Raw genomic sequence first — 21,467 nt, 5'->3', positions numbered from 1 at the left:
TTAATATACCTGGAAGATGTAGTCACCGGGCTTCAGGTCTGTTACGTCGATCCACTGACAGTCGATGTCGTGTCTGTAGGTGTCTGAGCAGCCGACTGTGATTCCCTGTGCTCCAAAGTTAGCACATGCATACCTCTTCTGGATACCTGTTAGCATTCAGAGAGGTTTAGGTTTCTGTATTAAGCCATTAAGAATCTAGTTATATCCAGATTTGTTTTAATCAAATAAACAATTTTGTTCAATCATACTTGGTATTTTGAGATTTGAGCATAATTCCAAACAAAGCAGGAAGTAAAAAAAATATATTCATTATTATTTACCCTCATCGCAATGAGTGTCCTCCAGACAGAAGCTGGCTTTGTGTCCTTCAGCGACTTTCGTGCCGTTGAGATTCAGTAAGTCATAGTGGGTGAAAACTTCCATGCTGTGGTAATGTCTGGGTGGGACGAGGAAAACACACTGTTGAAATATTCTGTTCAAATCTAAATGAAGGAAGGATACTTTTAGCCGTGGTCACTTCAAACAGGAATTCAACAAGATTAGAGGAGAAAAGCTCCTTTGGGGATACGGCAATTTTTAGAGCAGTTCCACAGTTATTTGTTATTTTCCATTTTAAATCTGATGCCTTCAAAATGCTTTCATGAGAGAATTCTTTTAAATTGGCTAATTTTAGCATGAACGACATGTTTCCCTGTGTGCTATCATACAGTCACTATTACAAGCAGCAAACTACTAACTGTGTCCCACCTGTGACACTCATGCCAGACCCAGGACTGGTACGCCGCCCGTGGTCTGAAGTCTGAGTGGCCGTTGTTTTGGATTTGGGAGGAAAATCGCAGAAGGCGGCGATAAGAGCCGGGGTCAGCATCTTCAGCGGTAGTGGACAGACAGTTCTCCTCCTGAGCGCACTTCAGCAGATACATGGGTCTGTCCTCCAGGTAGGTGGTCTGCTCCACAACCTCTGCGTTGAGGACCAGGTCTGGGGCCGCTGGGATGGAGACGGAACAAATCACAATAGAAGACCCTTGAACTCATTTACTTTGTTATTTCACATGAACCAAACTACCTTAAAGACGCTAATCCTCACCATGAGTACAAGAGACCCCAGCAGCTAAGCGGCCTCCTCCTTTAGGACAGTCGACATGTTTCCCATGATGCAGACACTGATCCAGAGTCAGCTCAGTTCCTGAACATCTCACTCCACTCATCAGGACCGCCTTAGCGGAGGCATTCCCTTGCCAATAGAGTGTTTCCTGATAAAAGAGGCACAGAAATAAATACTGCTAAAATAACTGAGTGAATGCTGATGTTTAAATTTGTTTTTGGGATGTTATCATTAAAGTATTCACAAATATTTTCCCAAGCTGAAATCCTTTCATGAGTCTGAAGATGTAAAACTGTCTTGTCAGCAGTTTAATTTTCTGTCTAAAGAATAATCAAGCAATCAGACGATCGAGTAAAATGTGAGTTCAAATTCATCCTGAAGTCCTCATGTCTGTTAATGTTGTAGGAAATATAATGGCTCTCCCTGCTGAGGGTACGAGGGTAATTTCCTTGTTTCCATTGTGTGTGCTAGCTGCTGGCTGTGGCCTCATGTTTATAATATACCGTACATATAAGTGTGTTATCGTTCTTAATCTTAAACTCTCAAAGTGGATCAGAGTTTATGAAACATCTCACACAAAATAAGGATGATCTCTTTTCCTCTGAGCTCTGACTCATACTCAGGCCTCTAGAGCATGACCTGTAAAAACATCATCTTTTGAGGAAGCAGAGGAGTCATGGGAAACGAATTAAGCTAAGGGTAATGTATGTGGGAGTGCTTTCTGGTGGGTTTATGTGAACTGACATAAAGCTGTGTCATTCGTTCCATCTGGTGGTGGGGTCTGCCTGCACATCTATTTAAAAGTAAGACAGTAGAGCGTCTCTGGGGGGGTCCAACCCCCACTTTATAATGAGAAAAACGGCCTGTGATATTCTACCATCACACTTAAAATCATCACACTGTCTGTGATGACAAGGGCACATACTAGCATATTTTGATCTAATTATCTACCAAAGAATAAGGAAAAAAAAAAAAAGTTCTCACAGACATTTTATTTCAGTGTTTGACTGAACCACAATGTTGAACTTTAAAAAGTGAAGAGAACAGAGAACCAGAAGAACAAATGAGGCCAAAATAAAATAATGAGGCTAAAATAAAAATTAGTGAGATAAAACGCCACCAACAGGTCACTTCCAAGTTCCCCCTCATAAAACCACCAGCTATTATCAAAGCATGTCTCCATGATTCACACATACTTTCCAGACTGATATCAACTTTAACCACAAGTACGTGAGAGTAATCTTTAACTTCACCAGCCTCTCATCTCATGACCTAAAGGAAGCTGTGGGGTGTCCGTTAAAAAGCAGTAACCATAAGCAGGACAGGAATGTGACGCATCCGAGACACGCCGCCGTGATGAAGTACCAGAGTCGCTCTACTGAACTTCAAACAGCAAAAAGACAGCTTCCCCCATCACTCTTGCTGAGTTTAAAGCTCATCTGTGTTCTCAGGTTTACCATCCCCGACAAACTTTGTGCACTATTAGAATACGTATTTGATGTTTAAAAGACATTTACTTAAGTGCTTTGCCTTCTGAAGCCAATAAGCATCAGGTTTAAAAGAGTGAGAGTTAACGGCATCCAATGACCGCACAGACATAGCTTTAAAATAGGCAGCACTGCCATCATGGGACATTCGTAAAAGTTAAGCTAGAGGGCACAGACATAACCTGGTCCGAGATGGGGACAAACCCAGTACTACAAAACTGACAATTCATATTAAATGTGTTGAACTTAATTGATTTAATTTAACTTGGTGGTTAAAGTACACAAAATGCACAGACATCAAACTGGAGACAGATATGACTGCATTTCTACATACAGTACATGACAAAGCTATGGTTCAAAACTGTTTTTGAAAGCTGTTCCTGTTGGTGTGATGTGGCTTTGTGATGAGAAACACAACCCTAAAGAGGTTTTCTCCTAAATGGAAAAACATGATTGTAAAGAAACATTAAAAACAAAATAGACATTTTAATTTTAGAAACCCACAAATATATCAAATGAATTATGATGATTGCAGACTCTTAAATCCCCCTCAGAAAAGCTATGACAAAATGAATGAAGTACTCAAGTGCACAATCATCTCTTTAGTTCTCAAAGCTCAAGATTCTCTAATTGTGGATGTAAATGTGGACGTTACCTGGTAAGCATGGTTAGCAAAGCCTAAGCCGAGTTGTCTGCAGACCACCATGGCCTCTATGGTCCCCCAGCTGTCACTGCACACCTCGCCCCACTCCAGGGAGCCGTTCCTCTCAGCCAGAACCTCCACACGCCCCTCAAAGTGATTACGGCCACCGCTCAACCGAAGCTGAGGACAGAGATATGCAGGTGTGTCTTCTGGTTCAACATTAATCTTGAGGTTTTTGCACAAAACAGAAAGACGTTCTTACTCTTTTTTGGAAGCCCATGGCAGGAACGTTACACTTGACTGCTACGTCTTCTTCATGGCTGCAGCCCAGAGAGTCACGGTTGAAGTAGCACTCAGTCAATGACTTTTCAAATCCAGAACACTCCACCTCGTTCATGTGTACTGGCCCAATCCCTACAGACACACACACTAAAATCTGTCATTCTGACTTCCTGGCTGGATTTACCATGACTACAAACTGGATGAACACGTGCAGCATTAAGGAAAATAGTATTCAAAGAGCTGTCAACTATTGCCATTAGTGGAAAAAAACAAAACACAATCTGACGGTTACTCAATGTTTTTAGGAAACATGATCTTGTACTGCCAACCATTCCTGAGAAGTCCTGCCTGTATGAACGCTTTGTAGGAATAGCAAATCAATCTTAAGACAGATGGAGTATTTCCTGTTCCATGGAATTACAGCATTAAAAAACAGGCAGACAGGTGTGTTAAATGAAAATAGGACTCAAGAGGCTTGGGAAAAAAAACTGATCCTGATGCTTTTTCCAAGTAAAAAAAAGAAAGAAAAAGCTTATTTTCATCCCATGTGACCAATCAGGAATGTTTCTAGTGATGTGAGCTCTAAAACTGCAGCAAGAGATGGATGGTTGGCCAGCAGGCCAAAAGAACTTCTCAACAGCAGCAGCACTACAGCAGCTGCTCCAGGTCTGACAGAAAAAAAAGCAACTTGTCAAGAAACGAAGCTGTATAATTCATCAGAGTTTTTAAAAATGCAAGCATATAAAAGTGTGCAGGTTTCACAAGAACTCCTGCAGAACCAGACCAAATCTGGAAACCATTCTTTAGCCAAGGTATTTCAACACTTAAAGAGTGTGTGTGGTTCCATTTTTGGATCCAGTGGTCAGCTCATAAAGAAATCCCTGAAATAATCTTCGCTGCTCTCCAACAAAGAATTCCAACTCAGAACCCATAAAGGTTTTTCTTCGTGGGAATATTTGGTACGCTTTGTACACTCGTTGTGTTTTGCTAAGAGAATAAGGCAGAGCAGAAACCAACTGTTCTAATGTACATATGATTCTTACAATATTAACATTAAAGTGCAACTCCATATATTCTCTGGTGCCCTGTTGTGCTGACTCCACGTCTGGACCGAATGAAGACAAAGGCAGGTTGTGATACAGAGGTCATAGATGAGGTGGAGGTGGAGGTTTCTGGTTTCAGTTCACGCTTTTCATTTTCACAGCTGGAAATGAGTTCTACTAAACTTTCTGCTGAGGTTTGTTGAGTGAGTGTAATATAAGCGAAAGATCTGCAAAGCTAAAAAAAAAAATCTGCAGATCAGAAATTTTAGGCCTGTTGTCTCAAGACCATTTCAGAATGTGTGTAGGACATGTCTTACAGTAATCTCTATAGTCAGATAATAATACATGATTTGCTGATTTTTAAAACAGCTTTGAAAAGCATTAAAAAAAATCTATTTTTAAGTTTTTGTTTTATTTTCTTTATTACTACCTTGAAACCAAAACTAGGGATCCTTTGAACCAAGGCATATGCTGAACTATGTTATGGAAAAACTCCCGTCGGTCCAACTGTAAGATTTAAAATGCGCTTAGTTCTTAAAATTTTAAAAACACATCAACCAAACACAGCAGCATTATGTTATGGAATGAATGACCTTCATACCCTGTCCCATTCGAGCGTCGGTCAAGGCCTCTTTGGCGCTTCCAAACCCCAGCTCCCGACACACCACTGTGGCCGCTCGGATGTTCCAGTTGTCGCCACAGACTGTACCCCACTCTCCGTTCTTCAACACCTCCACTCGCCCCTCACCGATCATAGCACCGCCTCTGAGACGCACCAAGGGTTGCTATGGAAACAGGCCATCAAAATTTAAAGGTCCCATATGCTTTTTTTAATTCATGTCATTCAGCTGCCAGATTTTTATTGAAGTTTGCCAGTACTTAATTTGCGGCGACATGTGACTTGTTGATATTTTCATTCTGAACTCTTTGTCCGTAAGTCAGCACTGATCTCCTGGTGGGGTTACACTCATTAGACTTCACATCTATAAGTCAGATCTAAGTGTTTGCATGATATTCTGCTAACATTCACACGTCCAATCTAATCTAGTTGAGTTTTTATTCCTGTCTTACTGTTTCATGCACTGTTGCAATGAGTGAGGAAGCTATCTGTCCTTTCAAAAATTCCATTAAGACAGATTCTTGGACAGAAATGATAACTATTGCGGCCAATAACTCAAAAGAACTGCTAAATGGTTGCTGATGCTTGTTCATCGCCCAAGTACTGAAATAAGAAGCTAATTCCAAACAGAGGTTGAGGGCTGAGTTGAAAAGCAGGACTTTCTCACTTTGAAGCTAACCACTAACCACTGACCCACCTCCACCCTGTAGGCCTTCCTGAAGCCGGCGCTGACGCTGGGAGCGAAGGCACGTCCAGGCACACAGCTGATCACTACAGGCATGCCCTGCTCACAAGTGTGGTTGCCCTTCAGCTCTATCGCTCGACCCAGCTTACAATCCGCCAGTTCGGCCTCATTGCCGGTGCAGTTGACATGGAAACCCCAGTAGTTCTTCTTACGACGTTTGGCAAGCAATCTGGGAATACACAATACAATAATACATTACAATTTATCCTGTTTGGTTTGTGTCTGTTTACAGGACTGCAAACAATATCAGGTCATCCTTTTTTAAATTTTTTATGTACCTACGGTTATCCATTCACACCAAAACCTGCAACCTCCAGACATTATTCATAAAACCAGTCCATCAATGGCAAACAGGCCACAAAAAGCATCAAAAACCAGATAATAATTTCACATCAAGTTAAATGCTGTTTCTTTCTTGACTTATTTTGTAAATTCTTCATTCCCATCCTACACAATGGGAGCATTGTTGTGACCCCTTATTTAAAAGAAAAGCTTACTGAGTAGAAAACAGCAGTGGACTTGAAGCAGGTCCTGATGTTCAGAGAATCTGACCGTTTCTTAAATCCAGCATGAGCTGCATTCACAGCCTTTCAGCCAGTTCTCACAGCTCATACAGATACTCTAAACACGTAGCTCACGTTGGTTTTGAGGAAGAATTTTTGGGCTGTAAACTTGAAACGAAGCTAATTTTGATAAGCATGTTTATGTATACAGTTGGATCTCTCCTGGCATATTTGGTCAGCAGAAATGTCTTTTAATGCATGAGATGAAAGCTAAATAACCTTTCCCCGCTGTAACCCACGATAAAACTACATAATCTCTCTGATTTTAAGGAATAAGTAAATACATAAAAAAGAACAGACTGTAAAAAAACACTCCTAATTTGCCTTAATCATTTCACATCATATAGACATCGGTTAGAGTCCATGTGGAACCCTGACCACATTGCACATGAACACTCTTTTGACTCTCACAGCCTTTGTGATGTCTTTCCAGTCTTGATGTTACTTTTGTCAGACTGTTGTTGAACCTTTAAGAAGATTTTAGACACTAACACAAACAGGTATTTAAAATTTATTTTGTGTAAACCTCACTGAAGACCAAAGCAATCAACATATGTTCATTGTTTACGACAGGTATCCACATTTATCTGCAAATGTTCAAAAGGTCTCCTGCTCTCTTCTGTGTGGTTATCTTCAGAGATCTGAGATTAAATTTGCTCCTCATCCTCGTTGTTCTCTCATGTGCCTTAAGATTCTATTTCCTTTCAAAACAAAAAATATTACACGAAAGATCTCATTATCCATTTTGAAAACATACAACATATTCGTTGATGGAAAGAATTGGATGCAGTGACAGGTTCCAAGTTTATTGCGCTCAGCTGTTTTTCAGAAAAGCCATTTCTTCATCCACTCAATCCTCCTCCGGCAGTGTTTGGCTTCTTGTCAAGAATCTCCAGACTCCGGTCTGTTAAATCTCAGTGTGCAAGAGGGAAGAAAGCTGATTGACGACAAGTCCAAACTAATGTGATTATGTAATTTTTCCTAAGTCAGTTTGACATGTACAAAATTCCAAATTAACAAAATTAACTCAGCATCGTATAGGAATGTGGGGAATCCCTTTTTATTCACATTTTATAAAACCGGCAGTTCAAACCCATTTTCTCATTGCTCTGTGTATAAGTATATGTGAAAATAAGAAACTGCTTCTCCTGTGTTCCAGCAATACAAAGTGTAATTACATAACCTACTTGAACCCTGGTATTATTACTTACTTGTAGGGTCGTAAATTGACCCGTTTGTCCGAGGGGAAGCCATACATGCCACAGATGACTCTGCTGTTCTTCTCTGTCCACTCCTCGTTGCAGATCTGCCTCCACTTGCCTCCGTCTTTCACCTCCAAAAAGCCGTCAGTAATGGGAATCCTTTTTCTGTGAGAGTAGGTGGCCCTGATCCTCACATCCTCCACCTGCACCGTCAAACCCTGAGGATCACAGGAAAAGCTTTATCACTAAATTGAATGAGAATCCCAATGATCCTAACGACAACAATGGATTACCATATTATTAGGTGATGACATACAAGCTCTTATCAAGCTCTGTAAAAGAGTACTCTAACCTTAAATGTACTGTTTGACTTGAAATATTGTATAAACGATACTGATAGTGGGTCATGAAGTGTGAAGGAACGCATAAGCAAGACAAAAATCATATTGTAGGTTTTTGAGGAACGCACAGTAGAAATTAAAAAGAAAAATCTGAAGATGAAATCTTTGTTTAAACTTGCTCCTGGGAGGCTTTTGGAAGTTGGATGAATGCCAAGAATTTTCCCTCAGTCTCAGTTTGTGTTAGAGTTTGGAGGTGTATAGGCCAGGCTTGTGGGTCAAAAGAAGACAATAATTATCAAACAAATAGCTCATGGGAGTAAATATTAATTTTCAGGCATAACATACTTGATGAAAAGTAAAATAGGAGTTTAGAAGTGAGCCAAGACTCCGGAGCAAACCAGTGCTGCACATAATGGGATTTTGTTTTTCTCTACATGGAAGCCTCTGTGTTTTATTAAAACGCTTATTCACACCTAGACTGTGACTTTCTTTGACATAAAATGAGATAGCAAGAAAAACCTTACAATAAAATTTTAACAAACCAAGTTTTAAAGGCAGAAGCTGTGAGTTAGGTTTGGGAAAGAGTCTGTGGGTGGTCTAAGACGAGCTTTTAAATCAATTGTTCAAACCAGAGGTCACTGCAGTTTGCATCATATGTCCTGAAAAGCCCTAAATCTGGGCAGAAGCAGCCTTTTGACCTCTAGGGCTTTAAGAGAAGCTAATAACTCTACTATTGTTCATTTCCTTTCTTGGACCAAGTTTTGCAGTTCATTCCTAGCAAGGCGTGAACCCGTGCTCTGGATGCCAAAAAGAGCTAAGCACTGCCCTGCAGAACACAGATGTTGATCTCAGTAATTTTATAACAGCCAACTTCTGTAATGTAAAAAAAGGCATGTCTCCTAGAAGTATTAACGTTTGCCCACAGGGTGGTTTCCTTAGATGGCGTCAGCCTAAGGGAATGTTTGAGGCGTCAAGGTCTTTATCCACCTAAGGAGGAGCCACAACTAAGTCATCCTGTTCCTACAGTGACCCCAGTCCTCCTGCTGACCGCAGCCGCTGGAGTGGCAGAAGCTACTCTTTCATGGAGAGATTCCTGCTGGCCATAGCATGACAGAGTGTTTTCCGTCTGCGCCTGGTAGGAGGGGAAGGGAAGGAAACGTGATCATGTTCAGAGACATGGTGTTCTCTCTTACTAGTTAGATTTTCTCCACTTTGGTGTTAAACATAACGAATAAACATTACGCAGTTACAAACATGAAGTTAATTAAATGAATGAAACAGCAAAAAGAAACAAGGAAATGTAACACCATATAGAGATATAGGCATGTATAAAGGGCAAGCCATATAGAAAATGTGTAGCCATGTGTGGAGAGACTACCAGAATATCCCACAGGACAGTATGAAACAGGGCACTGAGATGGGTCTCAACAGTGTTGTATTTGGCACACATGGAGGAAACTGGTCGTCTGAATGTGTGAGACAGCTCAGATCAACTTCCCCCCCACCCAGACCACCAGACATAAACTCAGTAGAGTGCTGTTTGGCATGAGCCCAAATCTACAGATTGTAGACTTCTGTGGGACTTTTTATGGAAAAACACAAGAAAACTGACACAACCATATAGTTTATGGTAATCTAGACATGAATAGTGACCTGATCCCCTTCAGATCCAATGGAATAATAGAAAGAAGCGAAAGAAGGAGAGAGTGGAGTGAATCCTTTGTACAGCTTGGGGTGGAAGTAGGATAACAGAACTTCCTGAGTGCCTGCTTGTTTTTGGCAGTAATTAAGAGGAACTGTTCTATGACAACAACAACAACAACAAAAATGATTAAAAGACACCAGCAGCTGGTAGTGATCATTTAAGTGGCATTAGACGAAGAATGGGATATAGTGGTTAAAGGCCAAGCTCCAGCAGAGAGCTTCTGACAGGGTATCAAAGGGTTTGTGGTTGCTTTTATAATTAAACATGAGTCTGACGGTTAATTAATAAGTTCTTGAGCAGCAGACACCAAAGAATTGACAGAGGTCAGGGTTGATGTGGAGAGCTTTAAAGATGCTGGTCAGATTTTGAAAAGCCACAACCTTTTCCTGGTGTGTTTGATGGGTTATGGTTAGGGTTAGGGCCGTCGCCATGTGAAGGTGGAACTCCTCTTCCAAAATCCAACTGTTGTTGACAAAGATCCTAGATAATATAACTTATACCAATATGTGTTCTGGTTGCATTACTACTGAAATACTTGGACTGCTTGGACCTTGGTATCCTGGTGTTGGGAGCCTCACCAAAGACTGATGTGAGTCCTGGACGGGGTCACACAGCCAGGCTGAGGCTGGTGGGAGGATGCATTGGTACTCTATTGATTATTTGTCCTAGTAAAGGTTGTTTGCTGGGGCTGATTAGGAAAAAACGTGGAGGAGATTCCTGGAAAAAAAAGTGTTTTTTATTTAACAAACGAGTAACTGAAGAATACTGATGATAAGAAGTTGTTGCTGTAGATGTTGCTTTACTGCAGCGATAACTTGTTATGGGGATTCATTGTGATGCTGTAGTGACAATTTTGAAATGGATTTTACGTTAAGATGTTAGCCTGTAGGGACCTGGCATTGGATAGCATTGGATAGTGAACTTTATTATTTTGTGTTTATTAAAGTTTGGTTACAGTCTAGTAAAAATGTGCATAAAGGCTCATTGTTGATGGTGGGGGTGAGCACAGTGGGGTTTGGGGAATCCTGGACTCTTGGTGAGTTTTCCATGTCTTCTCTGATTAGAAGACATGGAGTTGAAGTTTTTGGTTTCTGATGTTGTATCTGCTAGTCTGGGATTATTCATGTTGAGTCCTGGTTGCCTTGATTTTGACAGAACAGACTGTGGTCTATGTTTGACATAAGATGAGCAGATGTGTAATATTTTTAAAGTTAATAACTCAACTTGCGGAAAATAGTTTAGTAGAAGTTGAGCCTCATTTCTGGTGCAGGATTTAAGAATGAGAGACGGTTAAATGGGTTTACTCTGTTTTTACACCAGTGGAGGTGAAGCTGAGGTTTGCTCCAGTTCCTTGAATTCTGCTAGATCGCTTCAACATGAAGCAACCACCAGCAGCCAGACCTGTTTCCAGTAGCTTTGCATAAAGACTGGAAAACGACATTCAGTCTAGACGTATGATGGAGGTATGTAATGAGTGCAGGCTTTCCACTCTGCAGGTCATATTGAGGATAACTCTTAACTGAATATTTCTATTAAATTGCTTCATCTTGAATTTGATCGCTGGATGTAGTGCTGAATGGATTCATTGAGCCTTCTGTTTACATACTAATGGACCTGATTCAATCATTACAGTCTGAAAGAAATAAGTCCTAACACAAACATTGATAATTAGATATTTTTCAAAATAAATATTTATTGCAATATTTCTAAAGTACACTTACATTCCTGTTTTTTTTTTTAAATAGGTGAGTTAGAAAGAGAAAAAAACTTTCCTTGTGTAGCTCAATTCATGACTGTCCTCTGAAGTGAGCTTTGGTCATTACTGAACTATTTCCGACTTGAGGGCAGACTTGTTTATCGGACCGGGTCTCCTTAAATAAGTAGATGTGTGAACATGAATCTTTGGTCTAGTCGGTGTCTGACTAAAGTTTCCATTACTGTGCATTTCTTCCGCTTTATTCATCATTCCGGCCCCACAGCACGTTTATCTTCACTTGCTACCAGACACCCACCCACACGTCCTCGACACACCTTAAAAAAACATGGCGAGTATGAACGATAATCAAGCCACAGTTTCAACAAAAAGCAAGAGAGCTGCAAATGACTTTCACATCTGTCGCACCTCATTTTTTTGACTGACGATGCCATAATTGCATCGTCAGTCAGAAACAAATGGCAACAAATAGGTAAAAAATAATTAAAATAGGTCGACTAGCAGTATAATTATTATTTAAAGTCCTCACAGTCTCATCTTAAATTATTTCATATAATTAAATGGATAAGAAAATGAAAATTTGGGAAATAATTTTGTCATTTACTTGTTGGGACTGAGCAAAGACAGCAGAACCACTCTTAACTTTAGTCCTACATTCAAGCAAGACCAGGAGATGATTATTTTATATAAGCATGAAGACTGAGAAAAGAAGAAAAGAGTCTGGCTCCAACCAAAAGGTAAAAATTTCCCTTCCAGTGCATCAAAAGCTCACAAATGAACATGTTGAATCATGGTTCTACGATCAGTGCAAACACAGAAAGAACAAATTACACAGGATTATAGTTTCTCAAGAACAAACATACTTCCTGTACTTTGGATCCAGTCGTTTGCTCAAGGCTAAATGGAGGTCTAGCACAAAAGCCTTTGTGATTAATCATTTCATCACTTCAGTATGTGTATTATCTAAATGCACATGACATAAAATATTTTAGTAATACATGTTTTAGAGGTATACGTCAGTTTTCTTTTCTAAATCCATAATTTAAATAGTTTCAGCCTCAGAAAAGAGGTGTTTTTGAATTGCTTACATTCTGTAATAGGGTCTAGATCCATCTGTACCCCACTCACACAATAAGTCAGTATGAAAATATTAATCATAATGGAGTATGAATACTAAAAAAGAAGACTAAGATCAGTTTTCATCCCAATGGAGAGCAAAGGCCTCGTGTGAACCCAGCTGTTGAACATGTGGTGGATCTATTTGCAAGTCTATCTGCAGGAAAGGGACTAGTTTCAGTGTTCTCACAAGGAAGAACCTTATCTCCCCTCGATCATTCTCCCCCTGACAAGCCTCTTACATCATGCTGGTGTAGAATCCAACTTTGTCTCGGGTTTCCTTTTGCTGTATAGCCACAAATGTAGACATTTTAAATTCCTGCAAGCAGAAACTGACATGTATAATGGAGAAGTGCAACCTTTGCCCTGTTTAGATGTGCAAAGAAGCAAAACATTTTTAACCACCACATTCTGGTAACACCACTAGTTTCTGACATTTTTGTTTTGATTATAGAAGTGTTTAGTTAATGTGAACGCACTAAATATACAAAGAGTGTCTGGGCCAATGCAGCTGTTGGGAGCTCTTTTTTTCTTCCTCAGTTTTTTAAAACATTTTAAAACCAAACTTATTTGTGGTTGTTAAATGGAAGTTAACCTTCTAAAACTAAGCGACAAACTTAATTTCCCATTTCCAGAAAACAAACTTGCCTTGTTTTTTTTTTCTTTTTTTTCTTTTGCTTTTGTCTCTCTTTCAAACATAATGCCGATTGAATGATGTTCATGCACTAGTTAAACTAAGACAGATGGAAAACCGTTTACATGCCAACATCTGGAACTTTAACCAGCATCACTGAATCCCATCGGAAAATGGGCAAAAAAACCCGGTGTTTTTATGTGTGTTTAATTTTTCAATCACTGTTGATTGGGGCTGGAGTCAAAAAATACCTGTGACTACTGCCGAGTCAATTGACTTATTATTTTAGAATGAATGCAGATTCTTCCTTTTTCCACTGAAAACAAAAGCCAGATGTTACTGGGCGTTTTTTTTCTTCTGTTATCACTTATATAAAAAAACATACAGAAATTTCAGCCATACTCTAATGAATAAAAAACATACATATCAATAATTCTATGGGCACATGTGACACATGTATTGTGAAATTAACACATGAACTGAACATGAACATCACCTACAAACACATGATGCAGACCTGTTCCTGTTCTGCTGTCAAATGTAACCCCTCCCCAATCAGGACCCAGGAATCTATGGTGCTGCTGTGTGCTAAGAGTGTTGCACAACCATCTGACAAAAACTTTTCTTTTGTCCTCCCTGGACAGATCAGTAGCAGACAGCATGGGGAGTGGCTTATGAAAAGCTGCAGTTAAGAAGTTGAAGTGACCGATTTGACAGAAGCTTGGACCGCCTGTGAACACACCCATTGATTAGTTTTTAGCAAATCTCCATAGTGACTTTATAGCTCATAAATGCCATAACATTAGTTCTGCTCATACAGCAGCTCATATTCCATTCCAAAGTACGCCAATGGAAGCTGATATTTTCTGTAGACTATTATTTGTGGTCAAAGCTTGACTTGCCAGTGAGTTCCTCTGGTCTGTTCTTAACATACTGTACACATATTGTACATCATGGTAGTTTGAACTAACCTTTAAATAAAGCACTGAAAAACAACTTTATACTTTCTGATAATTTAAGTTCTATAACTGAAACTTGAAATCTCTTAACATGAGACACATCACTGACACTATTTAAAAGCCTGAAGTACTGACAAAGCCCCAGTAAACTGATATCTTCATATATCGGACAGTTAGAGATTTTTTAAACATTTTCAAAATTGTACAGTGATCACATGGAAAATAAAATATCAATCGCTCTACTCTCTTAGCCGTGACCTTACGTGGACTGTAGCACACTCACTGTTAGGGTGTGAACTTTCCAGATTGAACACAGAATGCCAATTCATGCTGTGCATAAACAGATTGAAGGAACAGTGCTACCCATTGCTGACGTCAGCCCCAGCATAGTTAAAGAGGTGTAGCTACACCTTTTACCTTTCCTCTCCCCATGACTTAAAAGGCTACAGCCAGACTGGGGAAATATTTACAGGGTGGGGTACTGAACAGCAGCAATACCACAGAGACCTCACATAAACAAAATAAATTTAGAACAAGAAGGTGCTGCTTAGATACACAACCTGTAAAAAGAAATCATCTCAAATATGGGTTCAGTAGTGCATGATTAAAGATTTCTTATGTCGTCCATTCCTCCATTCTGATGACTCAACTCAAAGGGATAATTAAATGAGTCCCATGTCTGAATAAACACAAAACAGAGTCACTGCTGTGGATGATGGAGAAATTCAGTTCATACAAATACCCACAAACTCCTGGTATTAATAGACTAAATGTTCTGGTATGAATGCCATCACAAGTTTTTAAGTTTTAAAACCTCTCTGTGTTGTTTAACAGTTTGCTCTGAGAGAAGTTCTTGCCCCCTTTCTCATGTTCATCACGCTCAGACCCATGCTAACTTTCCATCCAATACACAAAGTCTTCTCTACTGCCAGAAAAGTTTCCTACTCCTCATTGAATCATCACAAATGCTCCCAGGCTGCAGACAGGGGGTCTGGTGTGGGCAAGCAGAAACGATGAACAGGCTATCAACAGTCAGTGCTGGAGCGGACAGCTGAACATTACAGCCTGACTAGTGGATTATTAGAGTGGCGTCATGTCATGGTGGATGTGACCACCTCAACAGATGTCTTATTTTTCCAGAGAAACCACTTTAGTAACTATTAGCCAGTGGTTTTTATTAGTAGATGTAGACTCTGAATTATACAGAATACAGAAAAGCCTAGTATCAGTTCAAAGCAAATGTTTAGCAAGTTCAGACTGACACTTTAATAACTTAAATGAGTTTGACACATGCTAATTTGTAGACAAAATTTTCTGGTATGTACATATCTGCAGCTACTAAGTTTGTTTCAGTGACAAAACTAACATCAGCTTGCTAATATTTTTACAGAGTGAGAGTAAGGCCATAAATTTGTTCCATAAAGGTCTCCAGCTGCACACGACCGCATCTGCAAAGCCGGTACAAAAGAACTGGTCAGAGCGTTTCTGTGACCACTACCAGACTAAATGATCATATGTGATTAAGAGTTTGCATATTTCCAGATTTATTCTAATCTCAAAGATATGGACATACAATACATCTGCAAAAGTCCACCTGAAGTAAGACTGAAACATGTGGTACCTACATTTTCAAACGATTGATTGAGAGGTTTGAAACTTCTTTTGTCCTCCTGAATCTGTGCCATAAAGTTGCAGCTCGCTACAAAACATGTCCTGTTTTTCATAGTTGTTTGCTTTGAAGAGAGTGACAAAATGTTTTTTACAACCTGGTTTACTCTGACGTTACCTAGTGTAAACCCTCCATGAAATCACCGTGGTTTGTGGAATTTATGTTTTCAAGCCTCAATTACGCACAATTACACAAGACTGTGACACACACTGATGCGCCTCCATCCTGTTTGACTCCGAATGAGAACCCAAAGGGCGAACCGAACAAGCCGCAGTAGCGACTTTTCAATTACAGAGCAGCCACTCGAAAATGGGACCATGCTTAACAAACCTCAAAACAAGGGTTCAAGGAAAAGATTTGAGAACATAAACTCCTTAGAAAAGTCTTCACTGAAAAACACCTTTCTGGTTTCTACATATATATATATATAGTGGTCCTCCCCAACAGGGACCCATTTGTTTTTTTCTAGCATGAAAAAAACCAATGGGTCCCTGCAGCCTCCCTCCCCCATTGGTCAAACGGTGCTCAAACTTGCTGCTCAGACTCCAATCGTGACATTATGAGTGATATGCATAGCCCTGCCCGTCTGCACGAGAACACTTCCCTCTCCCCGGGTAAGGGCATGTTAATTCACGAGGTCCAGTTTGGTGTGTCCAATGGTAAGGTAGCAGTGTGTCCCTAGGTGATAGACACGCATGTTGCTCAGCTGTTGGTGGTATTAATCAACAGAAGTGTTTATATTCCGTTCCAGCCAAAGGAGAACAGAAGAGTAAACATTAGCCTATGTTACCATTAGCCACATTCTCTCTGTGAGAGGAGTATTTACAGGTTGACAGACGGAGGTCATTACCACATAAAGGTGCAGAAACAGAAACAACCTGTTTTCAGTAGAGCTCATTTGAGTGACTTTTAGACAGCTGAAATTCAGGATGCCGGACCACAGTTTGGGGCAATTTATTTCAAATAGAGTGTAGAACATCTGACAGCTGTGTCAAATTGATTAAAAAGGGTGTAATATAGGACCTATAAATCAAATTGAGTAGTCGTGGTCTCATTACTGCTCATACCTTTTGACTTTTGCACTTAGCATTAGCCACTAAAGAGAGAAAATAGAGATGTACAAATAGCTTTGACCCGGCCCTTTAAAGCATTGCCATAGAGATTAGTAGAGTGAAACAAAAACACAGAAATTTGGTGACTCAAGGAATCTTCGGAATTTAGTTGAAGGCATGTTTCATCGATTCAATGGTAAACCACAAGGACTGCAAGAATGAAAAATATTGTTTCTTTTACTCTATTCAGTCCAGTGGTGTGTGTGTCTGGTCAGATTTCGAGGAAACATTCACTTGGAGCTCCGAGACAAATACTCTCGCTCCTTATTTTATTGTGCTAAACATCTACTTCAGCTACATGTGGGTACTTGAATCATGTGTGAATGCTTCAATGCCTTACTGTTAATTAGGTAAAGAACCAATGTCATTCTGATATTTATACCCATTAAATGACTGATCTACTAACTATCAGTGAACTATGTGACTGCAGATTTAGTGGAAGGTGTGGTATTCTTTGGGATCCTACCTCCTCACCACCCTGCTTCCGTACGAACTTGAAGCCTGGAATGCGTTTTTGGGAGCAGACTACGCTGACGTCTTCTGAATGCTTGCAGTCCGACACTCCAAAGCCATTTGAATGACACTCAGCAAGGCTCTTTTCTCCACCAGTGCAGTGCACATTGTCCAGCCAGATATGGCCTGGAAAGGAGGACAAAGCATACAAACTGACATACTGTATGTCCTGTTGCAGAAAAGATTGTTTTGCACCAGATTGTCTAGCACCACTTGTTGTACCTAATAGACAGGATAACACCAGTGAACATGATGGATTTACTTGGCTGCATTATACTTATACTGTTCATAAATTTGTCATGACTTGTGTAATATTTCTTTTTCTTTTTCAAATCAGAAAATAGGTTTAGAGTGTTCTGATAAAATGAACAACTATATTTATCATCTGCCTTATCAATGACCATTACATAAATGCTTGGTCTCCAATGTGACCAAATGCATTCCTTAATATGATATGATGCATATTTTAAGCAAAACTCTGCCCAATAAATAAGTCACCGCTAAAGTGGATCATCTGCTCTACAGCTGGCTGTTCTGAGTCAGCCATGAAGGAAACATCATAACTGGCCATGGAAGCCATCAGGCTGCTCATGGCTCCGATGTTCTCCGCATGTTTTCAGAGAAACATCTTGGTCTAGAAAGAGAATGGATGTTGTACAATAATCAAACCTCCTCCTCATAGAGACATGATTACTTTTGGAACATTTTAACAATACCCTGCCTCTCGCCCATAGTCAGCAGGAATAGGTTCCAGCAACACCCGTGACCAGCAAAACGGAAGAAGCGGCTGTAGACGAGACAATTACTGTCATCTCCTCTATAAGAAAATATGTGGATGCATGTTTTTGGCCATAAATTAAGTAGCTTCCATCTTTTCTTATTTATTTCAGTCACTGCTGTTCTTTTGGTAAAGCAACAGGGAATTTTGGTGTGTTCTTTCACTGCAGCATAACTCACAATGATGGGAAATGGAAAAATGTCCTTGATCACTTTTAAAGCCTTGTGTCTCCATCAACAGGATTAAAGAGATTTAAATCATTCAGAATTGGATTAAATATGTTTCTACCAGCAGAGCATCAATAACTAAACAACGTTATGTGTGAAAATGTGGTTTTATTGTGGTAAATGAACATTCTTTCTTTCTATGTTACGTTAATCTACAACTTAAAAATATTCAAAGTGACACAACTGCCTGTTAGTAATGTTTAACAATTTCCAGTGACATCCATCTCTATATACCCTATCCAAAGCTAAAATGTTGAGCAAGCATTGGCATGCTTGTTAACTCTTTGGAACATTTTTACTATGTGTAACATTAGATGCATGGAATGTATTTCTTCATGGATGTTTTATCTTTAAATTGTTATAATCGGAAACATGCGAGTATGTTTATTACTTCACGTTTATAGTGGCTGGATAAGTGTGAAAACAGGAATTCATAAGAAGTGACAAGTTAATGAACAGCTTTCAACAGAAATCTGCCATCAGCAGCCAGTTACAGCTGGGAATTTGAATAATGTGTCATCAGTGATGGAGGAATCCACACTGGATAAAATGACAAGAGATGAGATTATGTCTGTCTGGTTTACACACCCACTTTTTCCAGTCCCCCGCCCTCAGCACCAATGCTAGCAACTAATAGCCTGTTTCAGTTCTCCACTAATTGAGAAACCAGTGCCTGGGGGTATTAGTTGACGGGGCTAGACAGGAAGAAATGAGTCCCTCGTTCAAGGATTTTATGGAGGTTCTGACGAGGTCTAAAGGGATTAAGGCTAACACCTTTAAATGAATGCAAGTCAAACTCACATTTTTTTGCTTTCAGACTTTTAGACTAATGGATTTTATCAGTATTGATCTTTGAAACCAAAATGATATCCACCTCTGGGATCAATAAAGTATTCTGATTATAATCAGATTAATCAGATAATAATCTTTTTTTTTTACCTTCTCCTTTTCCATACTTGGCTGAAGGTATCCAAGCCTCGGCGTCCATGAAGCCCAACTCTCGGCACACCACTTGTGCGGAGGAGATGCTGAAGTCATCATCACACACTGTCCCCCACTCTCCATTGTAGAAAATCTCCACCCGTCCCTCATAGTGTTTCCTCTTCTCGCCAGCAAGACGTACCTGGATTACCGGGGTGTTAGATTCTGATTGGGCGTTGCACATCACCCAAATGCATAGCAAGGTGGACAAGAGGCCATAAATGGCACCTGGACATGGCATGACTGAAGGAGTGGGGAACAGTGATCTAGAAAGGGATCAAAAGACAAAAGACTGTAAGCTTTACAAAGCCCGATTTCCACAGATTCACCAGCATTATCATCACCAGTATCATTTCATCAGTCACTAGCCAACACCACAGATTAACTCTCATGTGTCATCTACTGATATAAACAGTAGTCTGAAGCTCATTAACATATTGAAGGCTGAATGCTGCAAAGGCAGATGAAACATGGTAGTTTTGTGCAGGAGAGTGACAACGGAATATGCTTTGTGTCATAACAGTTCAGTTTGGCCATGATCAGAACCCAAGGGACCTTTATTGGTCTAAATGCAATCACAAGTATAAGCTTTCAAATCATTCACAGAATTCATAACAATTTCACAGTAAACTGAGAAAACAACAAAAATGTCTTTGAAAAACATTAAGAGGAAGAAAGAGGGTTCAGAGAGTTTGGGGAAAAACAAAGTTATGTAGCTGATACCAGGATTCCTCTCTGTCTTTATGACAGCTTGATGGCCCCTGCAGGCTGGTGTTTTGCACCCATTTCTCTCCTAATCATCTCCCAGAGGCGACACAAAAAAACTTCAGAGGAAAAGTTGTCTTCACCTCAATATTTCATGCAACCATAAAAAGCCACGCATGAGGGGGGCCTGGGAACTGCTAAAACAATATGACTGGAGGAATGTTCCTGGAGAATAAAGGAAGGAGAGAAAAGCAGTGAAAGTAAGGAGACCTCCAAGTGTTACGTGTCCAAAGGAGGGGGGGGGGAGAAGGTTGCTTCTGAGCTGACATCATACTAACCAGACAAACAAACTGCAGAGGCACAGCCTTACTAAAACACACCGTGTCACCCAGTACACAAGCTATATATTCAGACTGTGCAGCATGACAGCTTGTAATGCTCAGCCAGAAACATCTGCTTTCTCTTCCCATGAAAGGAACAGTTCAGGAGTGACGAATCAGCACACATAAGTTTTACATTAGTCCGTTATAGGATTCATAGAGGACCTCTGATCAGATCAGAGTGTTTGAAAACATGACACTGACACAGTCTTTCATCTCCACACCAATTTAGAAGAAAGAAAAAAAAATCAACACTTTTTAAAATAGTCTGTGACACATCCATTTCTACAGAAAGACATGATTGTCATTTTCATCCAGCTAAGAATCAAATTTCTATTTACCACTTGTAAATGGAACATTCTGGATCATGCAATTAAGCATCGGGGGGGGGGGGGAATAAAGGCAAATAATAAATGAAAAATGCCTGTTTGCGGACAAATTCAAAATTCCATATGCAAAATAAGTTGCTCTTTCATTCCAAGCTTTGCAATAATAATCTCTGTTGCGACGGAGCAACAAGCTGCTGTAAAGTCAGTTTGTGTTTTAAATAAAGTTCATTCTTTGGAGCCGAGACAACAAACAAAATGGAAATAAGCGTATAAAGCGAGAACAACGCTGTTAGACCCTTTTTAAACCCACAGTAATAGAACACACACACACACACACACACACACACACACACACACACACACACACACACACACACACACACACACACACACTTCTCAGGTAAGACTTTGTCACGTGCGGGCCAACCTCCCAGCTGAGGCGCGTGAGCCGTGAACACACCACCTACCTTGACAGGAGGAGAAGAAGGAGTCAAAAGATGTCCAAGAAGCAGGCTGAGCGTCTCAACCTGTCTGTGTGGAGGGTTGAGATGTTCCGCCGCGGTTCTTGGTTCTTTCTGGACTGTCCTGACCCGTTTTCGCTTCTCGCCTCACAGC

At 40.1% G+C, this 21,467-nt stretch overlaps 1 protein-coding gene across 1 annotated transcript in view; it reads right to left on the bottom strand.

Moving 5' to 3' along the window:
* LOC137595897 (lysyl oxidase homolog 2A-like) overlaps positions 1-21,467 on the bottom strand; it is a 25,222-nt gene extending 3,755 nt beyond the window's left edge. Inside the window, exons 1-12 of the mRNA XM_068316260.1 lie at positions 21,320-21,467; positions 19,397-19,704; positions 17,406-17,578; positions 7,699-7,907; positions 5,877-6,093; positions 5,162-5,345; positions 3,498-3,649; positions 3,248-3,415; positions 1,088-1,253; positions 748-988; positions 321-436; positions 10-146 (exon numbers count right to left, since the gene is read on the bottom strand). Of these exons, the coding sequence (XP_068172361.1) occupies positions 10-146; positions 321-436; positions 748-988; positions 1,088-1,253; positions 3,248-3,415; positions 3,498-3,649; positions 5,162-5,345; positions 5,877-6,093; positions 7,699-7,907; positions 17,406-17,578; positions 19,397-19,679 (2,046 nt within the window). The 5' untranslated portion in view covers positions 19,680-19,704; positions 21,320-21,467. The remainder of the gene's footprint in view (positions 1-9; positions 147-320; positions 437-747; positions 989-1,087; positions 1,254-3,247; positions 3,416-3,497; positions 3,650-5,161; positions 5,346-5,876; positions 6,094-7,698; positions 7,908-17,405; positions 17,579-19,396; positions 19,705-21,319) is intronic.

This window comes from Antennarius striatus, chromosome 5, assembly GCF_040054535.1.
Source record: "Antennarius striatus isolate MH-2024 chromosome 5, ASM4005453v1, whole genome shotgun sequence".
NCBI lineage: Eukaryota > Metazoa > Chordata > Actinopteri > Lophiiformes > Antennariidae > Antennarius > Antennarius striatus.
This window is presented reverse-complemented; position numbering and strand designations above follow the sequence as displayed.